Here is an 18977-nt window from a genome sequence, read left to right on the forward strand (position 1 = left end):
TATTCCACCATCAAAGTACAGTTAGTGGCCATCTCCAATTTCCATGTAGGCTCTGACAATTTCTCCATATCCTCCCTTAAAATTTCAAAAGCCTTCTTAAAGGGACCTTCCTTCTCAGACCACCTATTAGAGATCCAATGCCTCCTTGGGGCATTACTATTTTGCTACAAACTCTGACACAATTGCCCTTTGAACCAGCGGCATTTGCAGATATCAAATTTCTCTCTTGGAAAACTATATTTTTGGTAACAATTACATCAGCTAAAAGAATTTCAGACTTAATGAGCTCTTACTGCTAAACCACCCTTTCTGATATTTCATAAGGATAGTGTTACTTTGAGAACTAATCCTTTTTTTTTTTTTACCAAAGGTGGCATCTGAAACTAATTTTAGTCAATCTATTCATTTTCCAGCTTTCTTTCCAAAATGTTCGTGTAAAGGGGGAGTACATCTTGCATACTTTGGAAGTCCACTTATGGTTTTACCTACACAGCACAAGACCCTTCAGGAAATCTAATCACCTGTGTCTTTGTCTTTCTCAAAGCAGAAATTGGGGAAAGCAGTTTCCAAAGTTACTTTTCCAGTTGGCTCTCAAAATGTATTTCATTTGTGTATACAAAGAAAGGCTTATTATCATCCAAACCAAAAGTGCATTCAACCAGAGCAGTATCTACGTCAACAGCATTTGCTAACAGACTTCCTATTTGATGACATCTATGCAGCAGCTACTTGATCAACTCTGCACACTTTTATTTCTCATTACAAATTGAATGAACAATTAAGATCTTGTTCGTCCTTTGGCTCCACCTTTTTTTGGAGTGTCCTTCCATGAATCCACCCAGACCTTGGTTCTTGGGAACCTGTCACACAGCTGAATCAGATGAAAATAGACAATATTGGCTATAAAAGTTATTTACTTACTATAAAGATAGATCCATGTTGTCTTTTTGTCTTCCAATATCCATCCTGCCAACTCCCTCCAAATTGTTCCCTTATTCTGGAGGACTGGGTTAGGATTATGATTACTCCTTTCAGGAGCTTATACTGTGTTTCGTGGCCTTGGCATGTTTTACTTCCTCTCACAAGATGTTTTGTTTGTTAGCATTAGCCATGTCAATATGTAGACAATGAAAACTCGATCTGAGGTGTTGAAGTGGAGCACAGGAGGTTATGGGTAGGGAGGAGTTACAGCTGTGGAGCAAAGTCTTACAAGTTGTGCCGAGGTCGGATCCTGTCAGATCTAACAACCCACAGCTGAACCAGACGAAAAGTAGACAACATGGATCTATCTTTATGGAGAGTACATATCTTTCATATTTCTGCTGTGCTACTGTTGTTATGGTGTTCCTTATGGATCTGTAGCACTTGATGTTTGTTACTCCTAAGCATTTGCTGAGATCCAAATAACATAGTATTAATTTACTTGCAGTGTGCTATGTCCATTGTTATTAATTAGTCCAATCGGTTATTAAAGTCATTTTGCTTGCTTTGTTCTAATTGGGGTAGAAGATTGTCTGTTTTCGATATGCAGAACACCATTCTGGTTTGGTAGACAGAGTCATGTTATTTATAAAACAGTCTATAAAATAGTAAAGGACCTAACACAAATCTCTGTGTAGCACCTGAAGTAAGTACTACATTATCTGTGGCACGGCTGCCACATTGAATGAGATTATGGATACAAGTAGCTGAAATGATGCCCTTTCCAAGGTCAGCTAGGTTTACCAAGCTAGAGTGAAGCACTCAGCAGTGTTGGAGGTTCTTGGAGTAGAGGCAGTGCCTGTCCTGGTTGAGAGGAGCCAGTTGACGTGGTTATGATCTCTATTGAGAAAGTCCCTATATACTTTTTAGAATTATGTTAATTTGTTGACAACATTTAAAACTAATAGTGATTCAGTGAAAACAAAATGCCAATAAAACTTTCTGCATAGTTTAAAGGTAACTTTTTCCCCAGGGGTCAAGTCCGGTGCATTCCCCCCCCCCCAAGCTTATATATACCTATTCCCAGGATGTAGGGCTATGGTGAAAAGAACAAACTCCACTGTGAGTGAAAGTTGTGTTGGTAGGTTTTCGTCTGTCTGTTGGCATTTGGTAGACTTGCTATCAATACACGAACATGGCTTTTACTTTTTGGGAAGCTGTACCATAAGTATTCCACTGGGAAGGCCTCAGGAAATATTGGAAGGATTATTTCTTTTGTCTTGGCTAGAATCATTTGCCGATTCCACAGACTGAGCTAGAACTTTTTGCTGGCAATAATGAAGTCTTTCCTTCCCTGTTCCTTTTGCTGTAGCCACAACCTGATCCAGGGCAAACCGCTTTGAAGATGGGTGCATAGATATTTAGTATGACATTACAGGGGACATCTTGCTTTCAGAGCGTTCGTGCACAAAGTTGATTTGTTAGAGTGCAGTGTTCGATAGCTTCTGAATGATTCTCTAAAGATTTGCATTGTTAGGTGGTGCTGCGGTAGCGTTGTCGCCTCATAGCAACATGTCCCGTTCGATTCTCAGAGCGTCTTCTGTGTGGATGCATACGTGAATGGGGCGTGCCTTCGTTGAAGGTTGTGCATCAGGGCTGGTAACCCGGTACGTAAAAATCCACTACCAATCATTAGCGGACCGGAGTTCCGCTGTGGCGACCCCTAACCGGGAAAAACCGAAAGACACAAACATGATAATCAGTTACTTTAGATTTTCTTTACTGTTTATATTTTAATTACAAGTGTTAAATTTCATGATATGAAATTTGAGGATACTTTTTTAGTGTAAATGTACAAAATTAAAAGCTGCTTTTCTACTTTTCGTATAGCAACACTGTGTAAAGACTTTCTGGAAAACTTTTTGCTTGTAAAGAGAGCAGATTTTTTTAGCAGGCTTAACTTTGATTTCAGTGCTATTACTGTAGTGAATGTCAGAGTTTTATAGTATTTGTTTTGTTCCCTCAGACATTATCATTACCAGCCCAGGCCCCAGTGTCCCACTTTCATGCTAGGTCTACCAGACATTTTTCTACCCCTTGGACAACCTCCAGTGTTGCTGGGGCCGATTGTAGATCTTTAGTGTCCTGGAAGTTCAGCACTCTGTGCTTCCATCTGTTTTTTTTTTTGTATTATATGCCCAACCCACTTTCCCTTTTCATGCCACCCATGCTCATTGGTCACGTCTAAGAGCATCTCTCATTTTTGGATCACACCTCACCTTAGGGAGCATCACCAACAAGTGCCCTCCCCCCAGGACAGGCACACCCATTCATCGTTGCCACTCTGTCAATCACCTGAGCTGGCTGTACAGTGGTTAGGGCTTTATCCCTGTATGCTACTGGAGCAGCATAGAATTTTATTTCATTTTTGAGACCACAGTCAGATGTAATTTTAACTTGTCATTACGAATCTGGATGGTATCATTTTTCAACTCCATTCTGAAACTTTTTTTCCCAGTAAGTTTACATTCTTGGTGTTGTTTTATATATATTTGCTACGTTTGGATGCTAAAAGCATGAGAGTATATTAGTTGATCCTTGAACTGTAAAACTGGGACCATTTTAAACCACATTAGTAATCATTTTCATGTTGTGCATTTCTGATCAGACTACTTAGCTTTGCTATGTTCTCAAGTTATTCCTGAAAATGGGCTTGTTTCCTTTAGCAGTACTTGGTTGAGACATTTAAAGGAATGTTGTACCCTAAACTCACCCATCTTCATCCCAGAATGCATTTTTCTTTCAGCAAAATATTTTAGTACCACATATAACTAAAGCATGACTCAGTCATTTCTCCCTTTGTGTGGCATTGGTCACCATACTAGGTTTGCATGTATTTTTGTTAGGATGTAGTCATTTTTGCATCATATTTTTGGTCAAGGAAAAGATGACATGATAATGTCTATAGTTTCTTTGGGCTCATAAACCTGTTGACAGTGGCGGCTGGTGACTTCAAATCAAAGGGGGGGCTGCAGGAGACGCTGAATGAGTGGGGTCAATGGAAATGGGTGTGGCCAACCAGAAAGGGGAGGAGCTATGATCAAAACCACAAAAAACTGTAACTTTAATTAAATACGCTGCCATGGGTGCCAAACTATCATTATGAGAGTCCAATCAAGAAAAAAGTAAAGTGTAGAAGAAAAGAAATATTTCAATCCATTGGCTGCATGGCAGCTTACTTAATATCTAGTTGGAAACAAAAAGGTTGTGAGGCATGAAAAAATAAATTACTTTTTAAATACATTACTGGAATGCCAGTTAAAATCAAGTATAAAAAAACAAGCAGCACTCAACTCAAACCACTTCTCCTTGCACTGCGGTTCTAATTATAATTTATATTCAGCTTTATTAAAGTACCAAGTAACGTGCTGAAAGTAGCAATCTCTGTGATACCCCCACTTGTAAAAATGTTTCTTATCCAAAAAGACCTGCTGCCTGACAACAACTATTTACTTGTCTCATGGGGAAAACATGATCAAAGTAAAAAATGAAAAGCAAACAGGAAACAAGCTCAACATACATTGCTTAAAGGATTACTGCACAGGATATGGACCACACATGATAGGTTGGCATTCTGTTTAGTTTGCAGGTAAAGCCTGTAATGAGCTCTTAAAATAATGTAATCTTGTCCTTTATTACAAATACTGTCATATGCATTTCAATACCCAAGGCTTATATCTTATCTAGTTATGTAAGTATTCTCTGCATGGCAACAACAGAAAGGCTTTCAATGTTGGCAATTTGTTAACAGTATGCTTATTAAAACTTACTTGCATCTTACAATCTCAGACAAGCTTACCAGATGGTCATTAAAGCATTGCTACTTAAACACAGAGCAACAGGCACTTTCTGAATAATAAGCATAAATCAACAGTATAAAAATATGACAGAAACCAGAACATTCTGCAAAATCAAGGACAGATGAAAAGCCATTGTAGTACTTGTGTCTACTTTGGATGGGGGGGATAGTCTTCACATTTACACTGCATACTGTTCCTTGCCTTGCTTGGACACATCCAGAGTCACAACATAGGGGAGTGGGGTGCAACAAGTATGTCACAATTTGAAATGTCTGTGGCTGATTGAGATGGCCCTGACACATTTAGGTTCATAGGCTGGTACTGGGCTATCTGCCCGAAGGCATATATTAGCCCAGCCACGTTGTGTGGTATTCACCGCCCCTTTAGTAGATCCCTAGACCCTTGTACTAGCAGCTAGTACCCTTGGCCCCTATCTATTTGTCATACCTCTCAACCTCAGAGCAAGAAATCTGGACAAAGCCATACATAGAAGTGGGAAAAAGGCCCAAAAATAAGGATAAGTTTTAAATATTGCTCTTATAAACTTAGAAAGATAATAGAATGAAGATAATTAGTATGAATTTTCTGAAGGGTATGAAATCTGAAACTGAAATGTCTGTCATTATTTTCTAACTTCAGTCTTTAATGATTTGCCAAAAAACCACAATTTTATGAAAAATGGACCAAAAATGTGATTCAAAAATATAAAATAGCCACACAGTACAGCTGGGAAACTGCAAAGAATGGACACTTTTTAATATTAGTACTGCTAACTTGAGCAGCTGACAAAATAAAATAATCTACATGCATTTCTGAAATAAAAGCAATCTATAACTGATTATTATAGTTATTTATTAATTGTAAACCCTCCATGTTTTCTTCCAAAATTGCCATTTTGCGGAGAGATTAGGGGAAGAGCAGCATTTTGAGCCAAAATCGGGTACAGTTGAAAGGTTTGGATATGCCTAATTCTATAAAGCAATTTATTTGCACGTACCTCTCAACCTGTTAATGCAGGAAATCTGGACAAGGCCAAATTATTTTGGGGGAACTTATAAACAGTACTAAAAATTGCTCTTGTATAAACTGAGACAGTTGATAGAATAACAAGTCTTGCTTTAGCTTGCATTTTTCTGAAGGTTATGAAGTCTGAAACTCAGTGTCTGTCATTATTTAGTGACTTCATTCCTAAATGATTTGACAGAAAACCACAAATTTTATGAGGAACAAACCAAAAATAAGAAGCAAAAATCTCTTCATTCTGCAAAAATCTGGACAGTTGAGAGGTATAGTTCAGCCGGGGCTGTCTGAGTTTGCTGCCCCCCCCCCTCACAAAATCATGGTCGAATGGAGCTTCCCCCCCTACAGCCATTCCAATGAACCATTACTTGGCTATTTCACCCCATTTACCATAAACACTAACCGGGAAAAGCCGAAAAACAAAAACCATAAACACTAATGTGCATACTGCTTTACTTCTGCGATGATTTGGACTTCATTTGAAAGTTTTATTTTGCATTTCACAGCGCAAACACTAATATATATTATATCTCCTAAACAAAGCAATGCAGTCTCACAATGAAAACAGACAGCATTAAAACTTCTCTGCCCTTGAAAACTCACATTCACTGAAACAGCATTGAAACCCACATTCAAAGAAAATACATTTTGCCAGTGGCAGATTAACTTTGGGTTTGGACTGTTTTCAAATCACAGGCCCCTTGCACACGAAACATACACATGCTCTTTCGTATACCTTTCTGATTGTATTAAATTATATTCCTTGTACAATGCAGTACAGTTTTAGAGGGCGTTTTAAATTTGTTTTGAAATATTTCCAGTAAACAATGAAACAAAATGCATGCACCAGTAATGACAAAACTGCCCAATTCAGAACATTTCCATCATAAAAGTCTACTCAAACTTCTACAGTCCACCAGTATCAGTACATCTGCACAATCTCTGAAGTAAAAGTCATCTAAATAATTCCACATTAAAGAGATCTGTAACTAATGAAGTGGCTGCTGCTAGCAAACAACTTTGTATTTCATTGTTTCATCTACAAATAAAGTGCTTGTTACCCTTGAGGAATAAATTGCCTATCTTACACTAAAAAATGATAAGCTAGCAATATTGCAATAGGGAATGGATGGCAAACAGTAACAGGTTCATAGTTGCTAGGTATCTTCGCCAAAAAGGAGTGCAGCATCCACCCGTTTTGCAAAGTAGAGTATCAGCAATGCATCTGTCTACTGTGGGAGTAGAACCCACAGCCTTCTGCATCAAAAGCAAGTATACTACCTGTTGTGCTATTAACAAGGCAAGCAGACTCAGCATAAGCAGCACTAAACTTTTGCTCCCCTGCAGCTCTCAGCTTCTTGTAAAATCTACTCACTCAGCTGTATCTCTGAACTTTGCAGCACAAAGAAATCTGGAAAAAGCCAAAGTTTATTGTGGGGGACGACAAAAGCCCAAAAACCAGGGATGCATTTTAAACATTGCTTGTATAATGTTGGAAAGTTGCTAGAATAAAATGCTGTGTTACCACCATACATTTTACTGCCAAGCCTTAAACCCAGGACCCTGTGCAAAACAGTCAGAGCAACATACCTCTATGCCAAATCAGCTGTTTTGTGAAAGAGGAAAACGGAAACTTAAATGGCTACCACTTAGTGAATTCAGTTCTCACCATAGCACAGCTGTCAACCTCTTAGCACAAAACACCTGAACAAAGCCAATAATGGGTGAATACAGCCCCCAAACATTCAGTGAATTCAGTTCTCACCATAGCTCTCAATCTCTTAGCAAAAACACCCGGACAAAGCCAGTAATGGGGGAATATAGCCCCCAAACATATTCAGTGAATTCAGTTCTTACCATAGCTCTCAACCTTGGCACAAAAAATCTGGATGAAACCAATAATGGGGGAATACAATCCCAAAAATAGGGACAAATTTCAAATGTCCATCTTATACAGTTAGAAAATTGCTAGAATAAAAGCTTTTGCATTACCATGCACTTTCTGAAGAATATGAAGTCTGATATTCAGATGCGTGTCATTTTTAACATTTATTAACCAGGAAAGTCTGACTTGGAACAAAAGCTAATTTTTAGCAGAGGCCCAGGGAGAAACACTCCAGATAAGACATATATCTTTGTAAGATGGGAGGACACTAGAGGAAACGAACACAGGGAGGACATACAGACTCTACAGAAAAGGTAAGGCACCCCAGCCAAGAATCAAACCAAAGAACCTGTAGCTGTCAGGCAACAATGCTACCACTGCACCAATGTGCTACCAGCTTTGCAAGGACACAAATACAGAAACCACAGATTTTATGAGGAATAGAACAAGTATGAGGGGAAAAATCTGCAATGTTTTTACAAATGGTGGTGGGTAGGGAATTCAGGCACCTGCCACCTGGGCTCAAGGTACAGGGTTCAAGTCTTATTTTGTACCCACCACCATGTAGCACCTGGGGCATTTTACACACAGACACACACACACCTGATCCTCTGCAGCTACGTCCACATGGGTCTCCCACATGAGTAGCAGGCTGGAGCTTCTTTCCTGCTGGCGATGCAGTCCGGTGACCTTTCGGTCTGTGCGGTTATCACTGCACAGACCTCTGGGCTGGAAGGGCGGAGTTTCCTGCCTTTCCTATCCGGACTGCCTAACAGAGCAGTCTAGAGCTCTGGAGTGAGCACGCATGCGTGCATGGAGTTCTCAGGGACCATGCACGCATGCGTGAAGTCCGTGATTTTTATTTTTAATTTTATTTTTCAAACAGTTTATTGTACAGGTGGGGGGCTGCAGTCCTATTGCATGAGCCACCCCTGCCTGTTGAGTGTCTTGGAATTCACATCTGTGTTGCTTTCTAGTGTCAGTCAGAAATGACAGGGCAATTGATAATATGATTTGAAAACTGGCTGACAAAGTGAATGAAAGTGTGAGATTTGCCTGCACCTAATTTATTGCCTCAAGAATTTAATAATAGTATTACAGTGTGTTTTACACGGTAAAGAAAACTAGAGAGTTGCTCTTAAAAAAAAAAAAAATGTTGTTGACACTGTAGAGAGACTTCTAAGTTTTAGATGCTATTCCTAGTGAGGGGAAAATGCAGCTTTAAAGGAGAGGGATGTTCAAAATCTCATTTTCTGAGGAAACTGCATTTTAGGAAGGAGAAAACTGACCTCAGAAAATGTCATACTAGTATGGTTGCCAGCATTTTTCAGTATTTGGGTAGGGAAAAAAACTATATTTCGTGATGCAGAGAAATTAATACCGTGTAGAACTCTAGGGTAAGATTAAAAACTATTTTTCTTTTACAGTATTCCTTCCAATAGTTAGGGATCATTGTTTATTAACATGATGTTTTCTTTTCATATTTTAATATTTAGACCATGGGAGTTTTATAAACTAACTAATTCATTATTACTTATGTTTTTATCAAATTTATTCTGCTGCACAGCATTGATTTTCATTATTGTGTTGCATCTGATCATCAAATGAGGTGAAAGAGGCTGTAGTTAAAAGTAAACTCTCTTTTTTCTTGTTCTAGGAAATAATCACCATGGTTCATGCTTTCTTGATAAACACATTGAGTTGCAGCACCGGTGGTACTGAGAGTCTCTGCAGAGTGCTATATTCCCAGACATTTGGCTCAGAGAGGTCAGAGTCCAGGAACAAAGATCCAGAAGAAGAAAGGTGTTATAGAAAAGAACAGATCTTTGCTGTGGCAAGGTATAAGAAGGTGGATGTTTATGAGCCTGTAATGCCAGTTACGGTTTCAGACCCCTATTTTATAGTGTAGTGAATGGTAAAAGGATGCAGTAATAAATAAGTAAAACTTTATTACCATTCAGACCATACAGCAAAAAAAGTGCACAGCTGAAAGAAATTACATTCTCCTAGCTCTTGTACAACATAAATAAACATATACACAGAAAGGAACACAAACACAGAGCACATAAACAACAGAGTCCAGACATCCGAAGACATAAAAAGCTTCCCCACCCATGGTCAATTGAGATACAGTGACTACAGCCATCTTCACCAACCTCACTTCCACCATCCCATTACCAGCGGCAGCAACAAATTCAAGTCCCAGTCCAGTTCCCTCTACCATTCATCGTAACTCTCGCCACATGAAGACCTGCATAGTCGTATTCAGACCAACAATTCACCTGTCAGATTCACCATCCACACCTCCACCGGCTTTAATTCCAATGCAGCAATGTCCAAACAAAACAGACCAGTTCATCCATCCCAACAAAATTCAAATCCTGATCTCAATCTCTTATCAGCAGACAAAAATCGGTTCTTCACCATCCACGCTCTGTGGGACTCCCCTTCTGATGCCCGAACTACCATGACCAAGCCAACGATCCCGAACAAGGCAAGCAAGGCAGTCCAAACTTTAATCCTCCTCCATGCACAACTCTCTTCCCATGACCCAAAACTACCATGACCAGGCCAATGATCCAAAAAGCAAAGCAATGCAATCCAAGCCGACCTATCTAGGCACTACAGCCACATCCAACCACACACCCAACTGGACAAAACTGGCTCGCAAACAGACAACAGATCAACAAAAATTTTATACTAACCTAAAACACACATCGGGAGCTGGAGTAGCTGCTGCTACACAATGCACCACCTTTTTGACTTTTAATAGAGAATCAGGTGCCTGAGGTAGACTGCTACTGTTTACAGACTACTTCATTTTACTCATTACTCTTTGCCTTAACATACAGTTTGTAATTTTATTTAAACAGATGGCCTTTAACTATATGAAAACAAAAAGGGGAGTGCAGGGAAATCTGTTTTTACAGAACCATGGTTGTTTTGGACTAGAGATGTAAGAGAAGAGCAAGAATTTTTATGAGATAGAAGAAGATCTTGCAAATGTGCCAGATCTTTACAACACTTTGTTTATTTTTGCAATGTTTTGAGGTATAGGTACTTCCTTGACTATGTGACTTATTTTCCCCATTTAGCTACTTATAGAAGGACAAAGGGGAGGTGATGGTGGATGCATTCTCTTTCTGCAGTGGCTCTGGATATTCCTGTTTGTCTTAAGCCAGCTTCTTTAAAACCCTGTGGCTTAGGTGTCCTGTGGTATAAGCCCTCTGAGAATGGGGTGGTCCTTGTGTATGCATTTGGTTATGGCCATGGTAGCCATCTTCAACATGTGAACCCCCATTGTTGTCAGGATGATGACTGCTTCAGAAATGGGGAGGTTTGATTGTTAGCAGGCATGGGGGCAAAAAGCATAAAAAAAAAAAAAAAAAAAAAAAAGATTCTTTAAACCTTACCCCATTCCTTGTGATTCCAACCCTGATCTTAAAATTCACAGATAAAGACCAGGATTCATCCTCATCTAGTGGTGACTGGTTGTAGGTTCACAAATTCCTATCACTGAAGAAATCTATCCCAGTACAAGTCTAGACAGTAACTTGCTCCTTCTCTGAGCCTGAATGCTAGACACTTGATGCTGTTGAACTTTCTGGCTGATAATCTGCTGGTGGTGGATATTGCCACAAACCCATCCACTTATAAGACATACTGTACTAAGTACAAAAAGTTCTATATTTGGGCAGAGAGATATTTGATGACATGTCATTCATTCGACTTACTGATGATGTTTGCTAGTCTCAAATATCTGTCTGATACGAGGTTTAGTTATTCCACTGTCATGGTGTGTGCCTCTGGTATTCACTGTTTCCTAGTGGAGCACCAAACTGTAGCTTGGCACTAGCTGGGTAAGCAGTCCTTCAAGGGGGTTTGTCATTTCTGCTCATATTTGAGACATTAAATTCATGAATGATAGTCTTGCCCATCCCCTATTCCAACCTGTGTATTTAGTAACTCAAACTTTCTTTTCTCCTAAGATAAGAAGCTTCTGTTTCTTATCTGTAGGTTCTCTGACTGTGTGCAAGGATTGGGTGTCCTTTAGGAATAGTACACATTCCCCCGAAACGGATTTTAGAATCGATTTTTAACCAGCCTGTTCATCCTTCTAATTTCTTATTGTGGGTGGAAACCAAGGGAGAGCTGTTCATTCACGTCTTAGCTAAGCACTGTTAGCTTGTGTTTTACCTGAGGATAATGTGTAACTATTTGTCTCCTTTGCTGTAGATGAGGGAAAGGATTGCATTTTGCTAAACAGATCATTTCTATTTGGCTTGCTAGCAGTATTTCTGCCATGTAGTGAATGCTCACTAAAGTAGGCTGCTGTGAAAGGTCACTCCACTGGACACATAGTTGTTTCCAGTGCTAGCTTAAAAAAATACCTCTGTGGCTGACACTTGTGAAACAGCTACTTGGTTGTTGGCCTCCATATTCACTAAAAATCATTTTGGACCATAATTCTGGAACTTCAGCCACCTTTGCCACATTAATTTCAAAGGACTTAGCCTTCCGAACTTTGTCTTTTCTGGGTCTTACCTCTTGGGAGGTTAACGTTTTTACTGCTTGGCATTCTTCCCCAGAGTCTTGTATTGTGAAATATCACCAAAGTCAGTTTTAACTATCTACCATTTCTGCTGATCGACAAGGTTGCTTTCTGCATTGGGTATTTGCCCTCCCATTCTTCCTTTCTTACTGGTAATTCCCTCCATCTAATGGTTTTGGATGGATCTATATATTCCATTTTGGTTGTATTTGCTGTTTCTTCCCTGCTTTTCCTTCATTTTTGGAGGAAGCCTGTAGCATGTGCTGACTTCATATGGGGTTTCTGCATGTGTGCTTCTTGTAAGCCGTTCTAATAGGGCTTCTGCTGTGCTCTACTCCATAGAGCATGTATTTCCTGAGCTTAACCCTCCGGTCTTTTTTAGGAGTTGCCCCCTATTATGTTTTTCTTGTCTCTCCCAAGGAATTTTAGCAGACATTACACATTTGCTGTTCCTCCTGGTAGCCCTCCAGTACTCAAGCTTCCAGGGTTACCAGTGGTGAAGATGTCTGTTTTCAGGACCTGTTGTCTTTGCTCAGCAGATGAGGCTATAAGTGGGTAACGTTTGGGCTAGGCAGTCTGTCCTAACTTGGAATGAGTCACTGTCAATGAACACAGTGATGAGAGAGAGAGAAAAAAAAATAGCCTACGCTTAAGGTAGCGGAAGAGAAACTCCTACAGTTAATCACTGCATAGTGCCCCTTAACAGATAAAATATGGTGAGCGTAATGAGAATATGGTGATGTCCTTCGTGTTTCACTATTGCAGTCATCACATTTGGGTTATCTGCTTGCAGTAGCCCTCAGCCGGCCTGATTATTAAGTCTTGGTTCCTGTGTCGGTTGCTGTCTCATCTTCCGTAACGTCAGGTAGTCAGGGGTATAAAGCATGCAGCCGGCACCATTTCATCAGTCTTTCTTGCCATGTGGTGCCTGAAGCAGAAGCAGTTCGCAAGTGCCAGTTGGCAGACTCCTGGAATTTTCGTTTTCGAGTTCCAGAACCAAAGTCTTCAACTAAAGCCAAGTACCCCGTTGGGGAAACTTTTTCTTACTCTAAACCAATGTCAGTAAAAGTCAATAATTGTATTTCTTGTGGAAAGCAAATACCTCACAAAGATTTTCATTTGTACTGTATTCCTTGCCTAGGCCATGACCACGACATACCTTGCTGTCTGTTTTGTGCCTTATTTAACAAACAAACTATTCATCGGTATATTTACGCTTCTAAATATTTTGGTACTCTGTTCAATTATCCAGATTATGTCTTTGGTAAGCCATCCGACTACCGACAATCCGAAAAAACACAAAGATAAAGACAGAGACAGCCAGTCCAAAGCTGCCGACGATGCTTCTCCTAAGCCAGTCTCCAGTTCACTGGTACTCAGTGAGGCGCTTTCGCAGCCCCTGATAACCGCTACTTCAGATTCTCAGGCCTCTACTGAGACCCATTCGGAATCCGGTATGCTGCGAGATACTTCATTTGTGGAACCTGTGGATGTCTCTACATTGGATGGGTCTGGAGCCGCTGTGTAGGCACTGGCTTCTGAGGGTGTATTCAGGCCTACCGAATTGCATATTAAACCAACACCATCTTCTTCTTCAAGGCCTAAAACTCAAACTATGCCTAGAAAACCGATGACCAGACCGCATGGTCAGGCCTCTATGCCTAAAAAAAACAGATGATAAGAATGGCTGAAGACCTTATTACTTTAATCAGGGGAAGCCAACCTTCCCCCTCTAAGAGACCTAGGACTGAATTTGCTTATGATACTTCTGACCAGGTTTCTGAAATTTCTGTTTCCTCTGATGACCTGGATTTACCCTTATCTACCTATGAGGATTCTGATGCAGAGGGCTCTATTCCCTCTGCCCCCCACCCCCACCCCCAGAGGATTTCTCTTTTGGTGAAACCCTGCATACTCTTAGGGAGCACTTTCGCTGGGAAAGCCAGGATTACTCTGATTCTAAAAAGAGGCTTGGGGATTTCTTACCCCTGCCCCAGCACAGGCCTTTAGCTATCCCTCTTGTACTAGACATTGTTGATGATGCCTTTTCTGAAACTAGCTTGCCCCCTGACTCTTTACCTCCTGCTCCCAGAAAACCTGATGTATATTACAGGGTTCCTGACTCTCACAAGTTCCTTTTTAAAAATCCTACTGTGGATCCTGAGACCATTTCACAGGGACCCAAGGGCATCAAGGGTATTACTGCCAAAAATCCTACCCCCTCTGACAGAGATTCCAGGGCGCTGGATAGATGGGGTAAGTAAGTATACACTTCTGCAACTTTGGCCATTAGGACCTTAAACTGCCAGATTCATATGTTAAAGTATCAGCAGCATATCATTGGATTGCTTAAACAGAAAATGATGTTGATTCCTGATTGTGCTGAAAATAAGGATTTACAGGATTTAATGCATTCTGCTGAACAGGTTGGAAAGCATACTTTGCAATGTGGTTTTGATTCACTAGAGGCATCTTGCAGGGCTGCTGTCACTGGGTCATTACTTAGAAGGCATGCTTGGCTTAAGGAGAAATCTTTGCCAGATCATGTTAAAGCTAAATTGCTGGAAGCTCCCTTAAACCAGGACTGCCTGTTTGGCAACAAAGCAGAAGAAGTTCTTAAAAAGATGGAGGAAAAAGCTAAATCTATGCAAACTGTTAAACATTTCCTACAAGCACAACCTCCAAGTTTTAGTAGGCATTGGCCCTCTAAGAATTGGTCTTTTCCTCCCTTTTCCAGGCCTTCTCAGTCCAAACCCAGAACCAGCAGAACACCCAGGCTTCAGTCCCAGGGTGCGCACAGGACTAAACAGTGGGAGGCTCCCACTTCCAAATCAGGGAGTAGTAAGACTCCCCATGGTAAACTGTTGCAATGACTTACCTTTAAAACTTCTAAGCACTTCTCAACTGACTGCGCCTTTAGGGGGAAAGATTGCTCTGCAGGAAAAAAACTGGGAACTCATTACCCAGGACACATGCGTGTTAAATATAGTTTCCCAAGGATACAGATTTCACTTCCACACATTACCAACCCCAAACTGTTGGCCAGATCTACCCCCAAATCAGTGGGCAGAGGCTCAAAAGTAAGTACTCTCTCTCTTAAGGATAAAGGCTATTCAAATTGTACCAGAAGAGGAAAAGGGACAAAGTTTCTACTCAAGACTTTTCCTGGTACCCAGAAAAGACAACTCTTGGTGTCCTATCATGGACCTTTCCATATTAAACACCTTTTTGGTGATTCCAAAATTCAAGATGCTAACTCTTCACCAGTTACTTCCTTTGCTAGGCAAAGATGCCTGGTTGGCAACACTGGATTTAAAAGAAGCCTTCCTGCACATCCCAATCAGGGAATCTTACAGAAGATACCTATGCTTCAAACCAGGCTAAATGCATCATCAGTTCTCTGCACTGCCCTTTGGCTTATCTACTGTGCCCAGGGTATTCACAAAGTGCCTAGCTCCAGTCATTGCATTTTGCAGGCAAATAAATACTCAAATATACCCATACCTGGACTATTGTCTAATTCAGGCAGAAAGCCAGGACATACTTTTGAATCATCTGGCATTTGTACAAAAGGTGCTAACTTGCCTGGGGTACACCATAAACAAAAATAAATCACATCTGGTACCCTGTCAACAAATTATATTCCTGTGAGTAAGCTTGAACACAGCTTCCCAGATGGCTTTCCTCACACCAGAGAAACAAATTCGTTTGACAACTTACTTCAAACTATATCTGCAAGGCAAATACTGTAAGTCTTGGGGTTCATGGCCTCCTACATTCTACTAATTCCATGTGCAAGACTGCATATGAGGAAACTACAATGGTATCTAAAAAGCCTATGGTGTCAACATTCTCAGGATCTAGAAGCAATAATCCCTATCATACCTTGCTTACAGTTCCTTTGGTGGGCTGAGGCCTGCCATCTAAACAAGGGACTACCATTCACTCTACCCCCCCTGCTGCCCAAACCCTAACAGATGCATCAGACTCTGCATGGGGGGCTCACCTGGCAGGGAAGTGCATTCGGGGCAAATGGAACCCAAGTCAAATGCACTTGCATATCAATCAAAAAGAAATGTTAGCTGTACAGAATGCTCTGACAGCCTTCAAGGACCACATTCTTCCAGGACAATTAATGGTAAGGACTGACAACACCACTGTTATGTGGTACATAAACAAGCAGGTGGGGTACCCATTCTTACCCCCTCTGCAGACAAGCCATGGCTCTGTGGAACACAGCCTTGAGCTACCAAGTGCATCTACAGGCTCAATTCCTGCCAGGAAAACTAAATACACTGGCAGATGAACTAAGCAGAAATCTCATGGACCCATATGAGTGGAAACTGGAACCAAAGATTTTCAACATGTTGAGATATAGACCTGTTTGCCTCCCCCCAGAACTACCAATTGGACAAATTCTGCACAAGGACTCCCCACAAACAAGCTTGGAAAGTGGATGCTGTGTCCTTCAGCTATATAAATCTACCAGTTTATGCCTTTCCCCCTCTGCCTCTCCTCTCCAAAGTACTACTAAAGATCAAACAGGACAAACCAAGGACGATACTGATTACACCAGACTGGCCACGCCAACACTGGTACTCCGTCTTGCGCAGTTTGTCATTGCTGGCTTCATGGCACCTGCCTCAGACCCTTACCCTGCTGTCACAGCAGGAGAGCGAGATTCTGCACCCTCGGCTTCAAACCTTGACCCTGGCAGCCTAATTTCCTAATCTCTCCATTACCATCCCTCAGTAAGCAAGTGTTGGATGTCATTTTGGAGGCAAGGAGGCTTAGTACTAGAAAATCTTATGCTGGAAAATGGAAAAGATTCTGTGCCTGGAACCAAACTCAAGGGATGGGCACAGCAGCGCCCAATTTACCTCAGATTCTTCAGTACTTAACGGAGATGCTGCACAAGGGCCTTTCTTTTTCCTCCATCAAAATTCACGCCTCAGCCATTTCAGCTCATTACAACACTGAACCACCCCTCTTCTCTCATCCACTGCTGAAGCAGTTATTCAGAGGGGCCAAAAACTTAAGACCACCCAGGAGAGCCCCAACTCCAGCCTGGGACCTTAACTTTGTATTGGAAAAACTCACTCTACCTCCTTTTGAGCCAGCTGCAAGTGCAGAGTTAAAAATTCTTTCTTGGAAAACAGCCTTACTTTTAGCAATTACTTCAGCAAGAAGGGTATCTGAACTACAGGCCCTTATGGCAGTGGTGCCTTTCATCATCTTTCATGTGGACAGGGTGTCCCTCAGGACCAATCCCTCTTTCATGCCCAAGGTGGTATCCAGTGCGTCTCTTAATCAGTCCATTCATTTGCCAACCTTCTTTTCTAATCCACAGAACAAAGGGGAATGAATGCTGCACTCCTTAGATGTGCACAGACAACTTAGATTTTACTTGGACAGGACTAAACCTCATAGGAAATCTGAACAACTGCTGGTGGCATTTCCTGCAGTGGCAGATGGGAAGGCTATATTCAAAACAAACCTTATTTAAATGGATAGGCCATTACATTCATTTCTGCTATAAGCACCATGGAAAACCTATCCCACAGAGGATTAGACCCCATTCACCCAGGGCTGCATCTACCTCTACAGCCTTTCTCAGAGGTGTACCTACCACGGACATCCTAGAAGCTGCTACCTGGAGTTCTGTACATACTTTCACCAAGCAATTACCATTTACCAATTTTCTCTAAATCCAGAGCTGGCTTTGCCACTGCAGTCTTGCAGGGCCTTATAGCTGATCCTAATGCTATCTAAATGCCTCCTCCCATCCTTAGCTTTGGGAATCTACCCAAATGTGATGACTGCAGCAGTGAAACACGAAGAAAATACAACAGTTGTGTACGCTTACCATAAATGTAGATGTTCGAGTGTATTCACTGTTGCAGTCCTGATTACCCTCCCTCCAGCCCCCTGACTTCTTTTGGCTATACTTTTACTCTCCTTTAGTATGATTAAAAGCTTTTTGGTGTGTTTGCTTTTTTATTGGAGGTGTAACCTTGTGTGTGTGCATGTATACATATATATATATATATATATATATATATATATATATATATATAATTACTTCCCATTATGGGGGCACCTGATATCTGGGGCAAGAAAAACTGATGTAATGGCGTCGGCTGCATGCTTTATACCCCTGACTACCTGACGTCACGGAAGATGAGACAGCAACCAATGCAGGACCCAAGACTTTGATAATCAGGCCGACTGAGGGCTACTGCAAGCAGATAACCCAAATGTGATGACTGCAACAGTGAATACCCTTGAACATCTACATTTATGGTAAGTGTACACAACTGTACTTTTGAATTCCATGGCTGCCACCAAATACAAAAGGAATAAGGGTGCAGGCTTTAAACCCTGTACTTCTTTTACCAAATAATGTGACAAATGTGGGTTAAATCCTACCACTGCCACAAAATATGAAGTGTAGAGGTTATGAAGCTTAAGTTTGCGCTATTGGCACATAAGAGCTTATGATGAAAATACACAGATGCCTTTGGTTATGACTGACACCTACCTAAGCTTTACATTGTCAGCTACAAAGCAAGGGTTGGATCACTGACTTTCCAAGATTTCACTCACCTCAGTCTTAGCCTAATGCCTTCTAATGCAGTCCTGTTGATAGTGACTGAGAATTGCTCAAACTGTTATTTCATACATTATGTATATGTATGTGTGTATGTATAAACACACACTATTTCCCAGGTGATAGCTG

General features: G+C 41.0%; 1 protein-coding gene across 2 annotated transcripts in view; it reads left to right on the forward strand.

Moving 5' to 3' along the window:
* AP5S1 (adaptor related protein complex 5 subunit sigma 1) overlaps positions 1-18977 on the forward strand; it is a 222585-nt gene that overhangs the window by 149810 nt on the left and 53798 nt on the right. For both annotated transcript variants that reach the window (XM_044064080.1, XM_044064079.1), the window contains exon 2: positions 9344-9525. In XM_044064080.1, the coding sequence (XP_043920015.1) occupies positions 9356-9525 (170 nt within the window). In that variant the 5' untranslated portion in view covers positions 9344-9355. The remainder of the gene's footprint in view (positions 1-9343; positions 9526-18977) is intronic.

Source organism: Protopterus annectens, chromosome 2.part2, assembly GCF_019279795.1.
Source record: "Protopterus annectens isolate FY-2018-M chromosome 2.part2, PAN1.0, whole genome shotgun sequence".
Taxonomy (NCBI): Eukaryota; Metazoa; Chordata; order Ceratodontiformes; family Protopteridae; genus Protopterus; species Protopterus annectens.